The sequence below is a fragment of the Cherax quadricarinatus genome, chromosome 15, assembly GCF_038502225.1.
Source record: "Cherax quadricarinatus isolate ZL_2023a chromosome 15, ASM3850222v1, whole genome shotgun sequence".
In the NCBI taxonomy this organism is placed as follows: domain Eukaryota; kingdom Metazoa; phylum Arthropoda; class Malacostraca; order Decapoda; family Parastacidae; genus Cherax; species Cherax quadricarinatus.
In genome coordinates this window covers 24,479,097-24,492,270 of record NC_091306.1, presented here as the reverse complement: position 1 = coordinate 24,492,270, position 13,174 = coordinate 24,479,097, and the positions used below count along the sequence as shown (strand labels likewise).

Here is a 13,174-nt window from a genome sequence, read left to right as displayed (position 1 = left end):
TAGAAAAGAGTAAGGTGATGAGGGTATCAAATTATTTAGATAAAGAAAAATTGGATATCAAATTGGGAAGAAGGAGTATGGAAGAAGTGAATGTTTTCAGATACTTGGGAGTTGACGTGTCGGCGGATAGATTTATGAAGGATGAGGTTAATCATAGAATTGATGAGGGAAAAAAGGTGAGTGGTGCATTGAGGTATATATGGAGTCAAAAAATGTTATCTATGGAGGCAAAGAAAGGAATGTATGAAAGTATAGTAGTACCAACACTCTTATATGGGTGTGAAGCTTGGGTTGTGAATGCAGCAGTGAGGAGACGGTTGGAGGCAGTGGAGCTGTCCTGTTTAAGAGCAATGTGTGGTGTAAATATTATGCAGAAAATTCGGAGTGTGGAAATTAGGAGTAGGTGTGGAGTTAATAAAAGTATTAGTGAGAGGGCTGAAGAGGGGGTGTTGAGGTGGTTTGGTCATTTAGAGAGAATGGATCAAAGCAGAATGACATGGAGAGCATTTAAATTGGTAGGAGAAGGAAGACTGGGTAGGGGTCGTCCTCAAAAAGGTTGGAAGGAAGGGGTAAGGGAGGTTTTATGGGCAAGGGGCTTGAACTTCCAGCAGGCGTGCATGAGCATGTTCGACAGGAGTGAATGGAGACGAATGGTATTTGGGACCTGACGATCTGTTGGAGTGTGAGCAGGGTAATATTTAGTGAAGGGATTCAGGGAAACCGGTTATTTTTACATATCCGGACTCGAGTCCTGGAAATGGGAAGTACAATGCCTGCACTCTAAAGGAGGGGTTTCGGGATATTAGCAGTTTGGAGGGATATGTTGTGTATCTTTATACGTATATGCTTCTAAACTGTTGTGTTCTGAGCACCTCTGCAAAAACAGTGATTATGTGTGAGTGTGGTAAAAGTGTTGAATGATGATGAAAGTATTTTCTTTTGGGGGATTTTCTTTCTTTTTTGGGTCACCCTGCCTCGGTGGGAGACGGCCGACTTGTTGAAAAAAAAAAAAAAAAAAGTACATTTCCATGAGTTGGTGAAACATTTACCCCACAATACAAACACTTACATTGTGTATAAGTTTTCTTCACGTTAGTGCAGTAGAATAAATAAATAACTACGAGTGAAGGCATACAAAAGGAATAATTTTCTACAGTTACCCCAGTAATACTGTAGTGTACACATTTTCCCTGGTTTTGGACTAGAGAAAACAAAATTCTTGCTGTCACTCCAACAAGCCGCCCTGCTAACACACCTCATATTGATGTCAAATTTATTCTACTGTGTATGTATGGGTGCGGGAGGGAAGAGGAGCGATTGGTGGAATGATGATGTAAAGATAGTAGTAAGGGAGAAAAAGTTAGCATATGAGAAGTTTTTACAAAGTAGAAGTGATGCAAGGAGGGAAGAGTATATGGAGAAAAAGAGAGAGGTTAAGAGAGTGGTGAAGCAATGTAAAAAGAGAGCAAATGAGAGAGTGGGTGAGATGTTATCAACAAATTTTGTTGAAAATAAGAAAAAGTTTTGGAGTGAGATTAACAAGTTAAGAAAGCCTAGAGAACAAATGGATTTGTCAGTTAAAAATAGGAGAGGAGAGTTATTAAATGGAGAGTTAGAGGTATTGGGAAGATGGAGGGAATATTTTGAGGAATTGTTAAATGTTGATGAAGATAGGGAAGCTGTGATTTCGTGTATAGGACAAGGAGGAATAACATCTTGTAGGAGTGAGGAAAAGCCAGTAGTGAGTGTGGGGGAAGTTCGTGAGGCAGAAGGTAAAATGAAAGGGGGTAAGGCAGCCGGGATTGATGGGATAAAGATAGAAATGTTAAAAGCAGGTGGGGATATAGTTTTGGAGTGGTTGGTGCAATTATTTAATAAATGTATGGAAGAGGGTGAGGTACCTAGGGATTGGCAGAGAGCATGCATAGTTCCTTTGTATAAAGGCAAAGGAGATAAAAGAGAGTGCAAAAATTATAGGGGGAGAAGTCTGCTGAGTATACCTGGTAAAGTGTACGGTAGAGTTATTATTGAAAGAATTAAAAGTAAGACGGAGAATAGGATAGCAGATGAACAAGGAGGCTTTAGGAAAGGTAGGGGGTGTGTGGACCAGGTGTTTACAGTGAAACATATAAGTGAACAGTATTTAGATAAGGCTAAAGAGGTCTTTGTGGCATTTATGGATTTGGAAAAGGCGTATGACAGGGTGGATAGGGGGGCAATGTGGCAGATGTTGCAAGTGTATGGTGTAGGAGGTAGGTTACTGAAAGCAGTGAAGAGTTTTTACGAGGATAGCGAGGCTCAAGTTAGAGTATGTAGGAAAGAGGGAAATTTTTTCCCAGTAAAAGTAGGCCTTAGACAAGGATGTGTGATGTCACCGTGGTTGTTTAATATATTTATAGATGGGGTTGTAAGAGAAGTAAATGCGAGGGTCTTGGCAAGAGGTGTGGAGTTAAAAGATGAAGAATCACACACAAAGTGGGAGTTGTCACAGCTGCTCTTTGCTGATGACACTGTGCTCTTGGGAGATTCTGAAGAGAAGTTGCAGAGATTGGTGGATGAATTTGGTAGGGTGTGCAAAAGAAGAAAATTAAAAGTGAATACAGGAAAGAGTAAGGTTATGAGGATAACAAAAAGATTAGGTGATGAAAGATTGAATATCAGATTGGAGGGAGAGAGTATGGAGGAGGTGAATGTATTCAGATATGTGGGAGTGGACGTGTCAGCGGATGGGTCTATGAAAGATGAGGTGAATCATAGAATTGATGAGGGGAAAAGAGTGAGTGGTGCACTTAGGAGTCTGTGGAGACAAAGAACTTTGTCCTTGGAGGCAAAGAGGGGAATGTATGAGAGTATAGTTTTACCAATGCTCTTATATGGGTGTGAAGCATGGGTGATGAATGTTGCAGCGAGGAGAAGGCTGGAGGCAGTGGAGATGTCATGTCTGAGGGCAATGTGTGGTGTGAATATAATGCAGAGAATTCGTAGTTTGGAAGTTAGGAGGAGGTGCGGGATTACCAAAACTGTTGTCCAGAGGGCTGAGGAAGGGTTGTTGAGGTGGTTCGGACATGTAGAGAGAATGGAGCGAAACAGAATGACTTCAAGAGTGTATCAGTCTGTAGTGGAAGGAAGGCGGGGTAGGGGTCGGCCTAGGAAAGGTTGGAGAGAGGGGGTAAAGGAGGTTTTGTGTGCAAGGGGCTTGGACTTCCAGCAGGCATGCGTGAGCGTGTTTGATAGGAGTGAATGGAGACAAATGGTTTTTAATACTTGACGTGCTGTTGGAGTGTGAGCAAAGTAACATTTATGAAGGGGTTCAGGGAAACCGGCAGGCCGGACTTTGAGTCCTGGAGATGGGAAGTACAGTGCCTGCACTCTGAAGGAGGGGTGTTAATGTTGCAGTTTAAAAATTGTAGTGTAAAGCACCCTTCTGGCAAGACAGTGATGGAGTGAATGATGGTGAAAGTTTTTCTTTTTCGGGCCACCCTGCCTTGGTGGGAATCGGCCAGTGTGATAATATAAAAAAAAAAGTGTATGTATTATATTTATATATTATGTGGCATATTTCTTATGTAATTTTCAAAAAAATATCACAGATGGATTAATGAAAATGTTATATTAATGTAATATACAACATTTAATGTGCCCCAGTATTAGTATTAGTATTATGATCATCATCATTATTATTATGGCATCAAGACTACTGAGATACTCTGTGATTTTAATGTGTACCTGCACACCAACACAGTGTGTAAGTTTATTTAAGTACAGGTATAATTATCAGCGTGTATGTAAAATACTCAATAGTTTTAAAACAACCGAAATTTTGAAAGCTTCCAGACATAATGGATAGACGTGAAGCTTAAGGAAGATGTAAACAAACAGTGGTGCATGGTGACCGTATTAGAGTCAGGTGTGGGGCGGGAGCCGTATAACAAGTTTTGGTCATAATTTGAAATGTCCGTATTAGTGAAATGCCACAAGGCAAAACGCTGTACAGTGGGGCCCTACTGTACATGACTCATGAAATCACAATGACACAATTGCAAACAAACCATACCACGGGTGGGGTTTGAACCCGCAGTCAGAGAGTCTCAAAACTCCAGATCGTGGGTTCAAACCCCACCTGTGGTATGGTTCGTTTCCCTACTGTACATCATTTTTTTTAAAGGAAGATACATATCCCCCTTAAAAATATGTTCTTCTTAGTCTATGAACCTCAACCTTGTTCAAGGATTTCAGATATTCTATATCTTTTTCCCTCTCAAATTATACTGTACATTTATTTTTAAAAACCTGAATACTTAACTTAACCTCTTTCACTTTAGGAACTCTTTATCACTTCTTGTTTAGTGTTTCTATAAATGATATTTACCCGTCATTCTCTTACAAACTCTCAAATGTTATCCCTATCAGTTGAAATAGCATTCTGCATTTACCACAATAAGAGACTGTTAAGCTATGTTTGTTATTAATGAGTTGTATGGTTATTGCAAAGCCTCATCTGAAAGCACAATTGTGCAAATTACAATGGAAACTTAAAATTTCATTAAAGATCTACAAAAACATTAATAATCTTACGAATAATGAAAGGATGCAAATAAGAAGCCAATGTCTCTCTATCCTCTTCTAACAGTGCTTCGAAGAGTTTGGTAATGAGATGCTTGTAATTGCCACTATTAAGATTACGTACAAAAGTTTCTTCTAAGGGTCGTCCCATTTCAGGACAATACCACCCAGACAGTCTGAAATGCCAAGGAATATGTGGTATGTATGGTAAGTACAGTATCATAAATATAGTACAATATTTAGTACCCAAAACCTTGTACTCTCTCACTGCAATTTATGAATTCTGGATTATTAATAAATTTATTAAACTGGTAGTAATTTATTTTCAATTTACACACTGGATGCTTTATTCTATCTGGGAGTTGCACCTTATCATGTTACTTTCCTCACAATGTTAAACACCTTCAAAAGTTAAACGCTAATTGAATGACTGAAACATATGCCGAAGAATTCCATGTGCTGGTTTGGCCATCACATCAGTGAAGACACTTTATCTTTTCTCAGAAACAAGAACAGGGAAAAGTTGAGTAGTACCATAATACCTTAAGTACATACACACACATAAAAAAGGAATAGTAAAGGCAGAACAGCACACTTAATATTAAGGAAAAAAAAAGGCCAAGAGATAGGAAGATGATTCTTTAATAAGATGCAGAAAATGCTATAACATTGTAAGGGCAGCCATTGAAAAGAACTTTCATTACAGAAATAAAATCCTCTTACTTCCTAAATTGGTAGTCAATACAGTACTCTCATATATAAAACCAGTTTAGTGTCTCTTGTATTTCATTTACAAATGCCCACAACCGAATAATTACCTCTTACGTATGAGTTCATCAGCTTGTTCTTGGGCCATTCCAGCAAACACACAATACAAAGCCTTGCGGTCACTAGCAACACTGTTTAGCCTCTTAAAAATCTGAAATATACCACAAAACGCTATAAGGAACAGATCCTATGAAAACAAGTATTTTTATTTGCTTATTAAAGCTATAATAATACATTCCAAAATAATGTACCAGTCTTCTCTTTTTCTTCTTTTAAATTATTATTATTATTAATATGACTGTTGTTGCTTTATTCAACCGTTTCTACTCCAGACAGAGCAATTCTTTAAATAATATGGTGAAAGAATTAAACTCTGCTAACTGAAGTGATAGTTTTATTTTTTATTTTTTTTTTTTTATCACACTGGCCGATTCCCACCAAGGCAGGGTGGCCCGAAAAAGAAAAACTTTCACCATCATTCACTCCATCACTGTCTTGCCAGAAGGGTGCTTTACACTATAGTTTTTAAACTGCAACATTAACACCCCTCCTTCAGAGTGCAGGCACTGTACTTCCCATCTCCAGGACTCAAGTCCGGCCTGCCGGTTTCCCTGAATCCCTTCATAAATGTTACTTTGCTCACACTCCAACAGCACGTCAAGTATTAAAAACCATTTGTCTCCATTCACTCCTATCAAACACGCTCACGCATGCCTGCTGGAAGTCCAAGCCCCTCGCACACAAAACCTCCTTTACCCCCTCCCTCCAACCTTTCCTAAGCCGACCCCTACCCCGCCTTCCTTCCACTACAGACTGATACACTCTTGAAGTCATTCTGTTTTGCTCCATTCTCTCTACATGTCCGAACCACCTCAACAACCCTTCCTCAGCCCTCTGGACAACAGTTTTGGTAATCCCGCACCTCCTCCTAACTTCCAAACTATGAATTCTCTGCATTATATTCACACCACACATTGCCCTCAGACATGACATCTCCACTGCCTCCAGCCTTCTTCTCGCTGCAACATTCATCACCAATGCTTCACACCCATATAAGAGCGTTGGTAAAACTATACTCTCAGACATTCCCCTCTTTGCCTCCAAGGACAAAGTTCTTTGTCTCCACAGACTCCTAAGTGCACCACTCACTCTTTTCCCCTCATCAATTCTATGATTCACCTCATCTTTCATAGACCCATCCGCTGACACGTCCACTCCCAAATATCTGAATACATTCACCTCCTCCATACTCTCTCCCTCCAATCTGATATTCAATCTTTCATCACCTAATCTTTTTGTTATCCTCATAACCTTACTCTTTCCTGTATTCACCTTTAATTTTCTTCTTTTGCACACCCTACCAAATTCATCCACCAATCTCTGCAACTTCTCTTCAGAATCTCCCAAGAGCACAGTGTCATCAGCAAAGAGCAGCTGTGACAACTCCCACTTTGTGTGTGATTCTTTATCTGTTAACTCCACGCCTCTTGCCAAGACCCTCGCATTTACTTCTCTTACAACCCCATCTATAAATATATTAAACAACCATGGTGACATCACACATCCTTGTCTAAGGCCTACTTTTACTGGGAAATAATTTCCCTCTTTCCTACATACTCTAACTTGAGCCTCACTATCCTCGTAAAAACTCTTCACTGCTTTCAGTAACCTACCTCCTACACCATACACTTGCAACATCTGCCACATTGCCCCCCTATCCACCCTGTCATACGCCTTTTCCAAATCCATAAATGCCACAAAGACCTCTTTAGCCTTATCTAAATACTGTTCACTTATATGTTTCACTGTAAACACCTGGTCCACACACCCCCTACCTTTCATAAAGCCTCCTTGTTCATCTGCTATCCTATTCTCAGTCTTACTCTTAATTCTTTCAATAATAACTCTACCATACACTTTACCAGGTATACTCAGCAGACTTATCCCCCTATAATTTTTGCACTCTCTTTTATCCCCTTTGCCTTTATACAAAGGAACTATGCATGCTCTCTGCCAATCCCTAGGTACCTTACCCTCTTCCATACATTTATTAAATAATTGCACCAACCACTCCAAAACTATATCCCCACCTGCTTTTAACATTTCTATCTTTATCCCATCAATCCCGGCTGCCTTACCCCCTTTCATTTTACTTACTGCCTCACGAACTTCCCCCACACTCACAACTGGCTCTTCCTCACTCCTACAAGATGTTATTCCTCCTTGTCCTATACACGAAATCACAGCTTCCCTATCTTCATCAACATTTAACAATTCCTCAAAATATTCCCTCCATCTTCCCAATACCTCTAACTCTCCATTTAATAACTCGCCTCTCCTATTTTTAACTGACAAATCCATTTGTTCTCTAGGCTTTCTTAACTTGTTAATCTCACTCCAAAACTTTTTCTTATTTTCAACAAAATTTGCTGATTACATCTCACCCACTCTCTCATTTGCTCTCTTTTTACATTGCTTCACCACTCTCTTAACCTCTCTCTTTTTCTCCATATACTCTTCCCTCCTTGCATCACTTCTACTTTGTAAAAACTTCTCATATGCTAACTTTTTCTCCCTTACTACTCTCTTTACATCATCCTTCCATCAATCGCTCCTCTTCCCTCCCGCACCCACTTTCCTGTAACCACAAACTTCTGCTGAACACTCTAACACTACATTTTTAAACCTACCCCATACCTCTTCGACCCCATTGCCTATGCTCTCATTAGCCCATCTATCCTCCAATAGCTGTTTATATCTTACCCTAACTGCCTCCTCTTTTAGTTTATAAACCTTCACCTCTCTCTTCCCTGATGCTTCTATTCTCCTTGTATCCCATCTACCTTTTACTCTCAGTGTAGCTACAACTAGAAAGTGATCTGATATATCTGTGGCCCCTCTATAAACATGTACATCCTGAAGTCTACTCAACAGTCTTTTATCTACCAATACATAATCCAACAAACTACTGTCATTTCGCCCTACATCATATCTTGTATACTTATTTATCCTCTTTTTCTTAAAATATGTATTACCTATAACTAAACCCCTTTCTATACAAATTTCAATCAAAGGGCTCCCATTATCATTTACACCTGGCACCCCAAACTTACCTACCACACCCTCTCTAAAAGTTTCTCCTACTTTAGCATTCATGTAGTTTTATTATGAAAGGTAAATTATTTAATAAATCACTCAGTAAATACTGCACTCCAACCTCCTATAATTTATGAAGATTATCTGTGATGGATACCCCTCAAGTGAGGTTCCTTGATGATGGTGAATGGATCTTGATCTAAGGAAATTATTTGTGCTACCCAACCTTGGATTGAACCTGTTTATCTCCCATTATCTAGGAGCTGTATGACCTCTGTGGGCTAAACGATTCTACCTAAATATAATAATAATAATAACAATAATAATTGCCCTACCCTGGTGGGAGACAAGTAATGAGGTAAATAAAAATTAATATGATGGATATTTCAGCTTTTAAAAATCACAGTACAGGCACTCTTCACTTAACGGCCTACCAGTTTACTGACCATGCGGACTTACGACCAGCTTTCCAACCAGTCAGTATTGTATGCTGTATAAGAACTTTGGTCGTGGAAACGGCAAATGAATGACCTTTTACAATGCTGTAGTGAAATTTATGAAGATAAAAAGAAAATTACAAAGCAGACCACAATAATGCGATTATTTTTGAAAGTTACACCCCCAGACCCCTACAAGTCCTCCCACTTCCTTGCCATCATCTCCCTTACACAGGGCCTCTACAGCTCCTGATGACCATGCAAATTTAAACAGTTATCAAGTTGGAGTTTCCTTTAGACCTTTTCTTTATTTAGAATAAATAAAAACAATTGCCTGTATTTACAGTATGCAAACCTATGCATATTAGAGCTAATTTCTTCTATTCTGTTTATTACAGTACCCCCCCAGCAAATTCGTGGTTCTGAATTTGCAGCTTCAGCAATTCGTGGATTTTTCCTTAGAACCTAACTAATAATTAAACCTTTGACTGTTTCGGTCGTATATATATGTCTTACGAGCCAATGTGTTGGACATATATACAGTGGTCCCTCAATAATCGTCCGGCCTGAAAGTCGTCCATTTCGGAAATAGTCCTGTTTTTTCGTCAAAATATTGGCTCGCAAATGGTCCAGTAACTTGCTAATAGTCCTAATAATCCTTCGTCCTGGTCGCGTACTCACGCTCTGAGCTGCCTCGGCCTTTCCTTCCCAGCCAGTGTGCCATTGTTTACCAGTGAGTGATGGTCCCCTCACATGCTCCTACGAAATATTTCATAATATTCCATTGATTTTAGTGCTTGCAAGTGCTAAATAAGCTACCATGGCTCCAAATAAAGCTTCTAGAGCCAGCCCTTTGGTAAAGAATGTGAGAAACACATAATTTATGAAAAAAGTTTGTAGAAAAATACAAAGATGGTGGTGGTAGAGTGGAAGCAGTTGTGATAGTGGTTGATGAACATAAGAAAGGAGGATCACTGCAGCAGGCCTGTTGGCCCATACTTGGCAGGTCCTTTACAATTCATCCCACTAACGAAACATTTTCCCAACCCAGTCCTCAATGCTACCCAAGAAATAAGCCCTGATAACTCTATCCACTCATTTCCAAGTCCCAAATGAGAGTTGTTGGAGTTATATAGGGCTACAAAAATCACCGCCGACTCAGCTGCTGCTTCACCACCATTATGGAACGGCTTACGCTCAGTGGCCCTTATATACCCAACAACACAACACAACACCTCTCGTGACATACATAATGACTTATTTTATTCATTCTAGAGTATATTCCATGTTTCTATGTTATTAATATTGTTTATTATGTCATATTAGTTGAATTGTGATAGATAAATAAGCCATAGAGTTGATATTAGTGTCATATTCTCCAACAATAAACTTGCCATCCCTCCCTCACACAAACAAATAGCCAATAAGAACATAACAATGGAACAACACTGCAGGTCTACTGGCCCATACAAGGCAGGTCCTTATCAAAATGACCTCCACCCAAAGCTACCCAAGAATTTACTCCCGTACCCAATGACACAAATCAAACTCAGCTCCTCCAACTCGTATATTTGTCCAATCTCTTCTTAAAGCTACCCAAGGTCCTAGCCTCGATCACCCTACTGGTAAGTGTGATGTTAAATAAGAACTTAAGAAAGTAGGAACACTGGAACAGGCCTGCTGGCCCATACTAGGCTGGTCCTTCACAAATCCAACCCACTAACAGAACAAATGCTACCCAAGCAATAAACTCAGGTGCAAGTCCGACTCAAATCCAACCCCTTTCACTCGTGTATTTATCCAACCTAAATTTGAAACTACCCAAGCCATAGCTTTTAGAACATTGGAAAGGAGGAACACTGCAATAAGCCTGTTGGCCCATATTAGGCCAGTCCTTCACAAATTCAACCCACTAACAGAACAAATGCTACCCAAGCAATAAGCTCAGGTGCAAGTCTGACTCAAATCCAACCCCTTTCACTCGTGTATTTATCCAACCTAAATTTGAAACTACCCAATGTTTTAGCTTCGATCACCCTACTAGGCAGACCGTTCCACTCATCAACTACCCCTATTACCAATGTTCATTTATACATTTTATTAGTGCCCTAGAGTCCTTATGGAGGGGGATTCCCCTTCCAAATAACCTCTCTTCCCTCTCTCCTCCTCCCTGTCTTCCATTCATCAACAACAGCCTTCAATAAAGGTAACTGTCATGTTGAATGTTCATTCTTTTGTGCATGTAAATCTATCTTTCAGGTAAAAAAAAAATTTTTTTGTTGATACTTCTGGGTGTCTGGAACGAATTAATTGGATTTACATTATTTCTTATGGGGAAAATTGATTTGAAAATCGTCCATTTCGATAATAGTCCCACTTCCAGGAACGGATTATGGACGATTATTGAGGGACCACTGTACTATACTCAAAAATTCTAGCGGCTTCAAATCAAGTGGGAGAAAGCTGGTAGGCCCACATGTGAGAGAATGGGTCTGTGTGGTCAGTGTGCACTGTATGAAAAAAAATCCTGCAGCACGCAGTTCATGAGAAAAAACTTTGTCCGTGTTTTTGGATTAAAGCGCTGACTTTGAGGTGTATTTCTGTATAGTATTTATGGTTGTATTCTCGTTTTCTTGGTCTCATTGGATAGAATGGAAAATGTACTACAGAAATGGAGATGATTTTGATTGGTTTTACTAGGAAAAGGACCTTGAAATGGAGCTCAAAGTAGGGGAAATGTTTGATTTTTGCAGATGTTCAAGAGTAAACAAGTGATGTCATTGTCCAATAAATGCCCAACTAGCCATTCTGATATGCAGTCATGAATGGGTTGACATTATTTATGCAATTATTACAATATTGCAGTAGTCTGCATAACAGTAAATCTTCTATTTTTTGTTTCAATAAAAATTCAAAATAGAAAGCAAGAGCAATATCAGAGGGGCCTGGAGACGTGACTGATGAACAAAGAAAATGTTATTTTAGAGCCAGGAATGTCTGCATTGTTCATTCTGGACCCTATTTTGAAACTGGCATATTTTTTATTTGCGTGAAATTGGCCAAATTGCCAATTTCTGACCACTTTATTGGGTAACTGAAATCGGTAAATGGGCAGCGTCTCGATTCAATCGATAGAACAAATAAAGTTCTAAAGAAATAGCTATGAGTTTGGTCAACTGGAACAATGGAACTGGCTGAAAATAGGGCTCAAAGTGCGCAAAATCGCCGATTCATAAATATCACCGAGGTCGTTAACTTCATGAGAGTGTAATTCCGTAAGTTTTCTATCAAATTTCATACTTTTGGTGTCATTACCATCAGGAAAAGATTCTCTATTATTTCATAAGAAAAATAATTTTTTTTTTTTTTTCAAATATTTTGCGACACCAGGAGACACCTCAGGATTGGGGGTTGCGACAGACAAAAGGTTAGGTGTTCATGGAAATCCCTGCAAATTTGCGGAATTTTGGGGGGCTTTTTTCGTGGCAATATATAATTTTTTATGTGTTTTAACACTAAATATTAAGAAAAATATAATTTAATAATTTTGTATCATAAATATTAATGTAAATTCAGCAAAATTTTCACATAAAATATAATACTGTATAACTTTTTTAGTGCTGTAGAGAGAACACAAAGAGACAGTAGAGGAAAACGCGGCTTGGGATGGTGAAATGCCCCTGTATTCAGAGGCGTAAGGTTTGAAAGTAGCCAATCTGAGAGTGTTATTCATATTTCGTTGCTGCTGATTGGCTGCTGGTCTGTGATGTACATCCAGGAGATGGGGCAAAGCATTCACACATCATAACTGTTTACCGCATGTAGCTATTTCGAGTGTTTGTTTGATTGTTCTTGCATTTTTTTTTGTGCACGTTTAAGCCCTAAGATGCTGCCCAAACACCCCATACCTTCTAAGGCTTCTGGCAATGAACCTAAGTGCCAGAGGAAGTTTAAAACACTCCAGGAGAAGGTTGAACTTCTGGATTTGCTCTGGGAAAAGAAAAGCTATGCCGCAGTAGTACGCCATTGTGGCTTAAATGAGAGCTTTGCTTTGCTGTGCAGTCATTACCTTCATCAAATTGCACAGCTAATTCATCATCATCACCATCATCATCTTCAATCGGTATCATTCATTACTGGTGAGCACCCGTACATTTAACTTTACTTTTACTAAATTAAAATACCATATATTTACCGTAAGTGTACCAAAGAAAACGGAGTTGCATGAATTACAGTATACCAAAGAAAACAGGTTTGAATGAATTATAGTACAAATGGGGGAAACATCAGTATTTTACATTCTAACACTG

General features: G+C 39.2%; 1 protein-coding gene across 1 annotated transcript in view; it reads right to left on the bottom strand.

Annotated features, from left to right (window-relative positions):
* The window catches only part of LOC128692088 (caspase-8-like), a 278,225-nt gene that overhangs the window by 172,026 nt on the left and 93,025 nt on the right, over positions 1–13,174 (bottom strand). Inside the window, exons 5-6 of the mRNA XM_053781078.2 lie at positions 5,382–5,482; positions 4,576–4,739 (exon numbers count right to left, since the gene is read on the bottom strand). Of these exons, the coding sequence (XP_053637053.2) occupies positions 4,576–4,739; positions 5,382–5,482 (265 nt within the window). The remainder of the gene's footprint in view (positions 1–4,575; positions 4,740–5,381; positions 5,483–13,174) is intronic.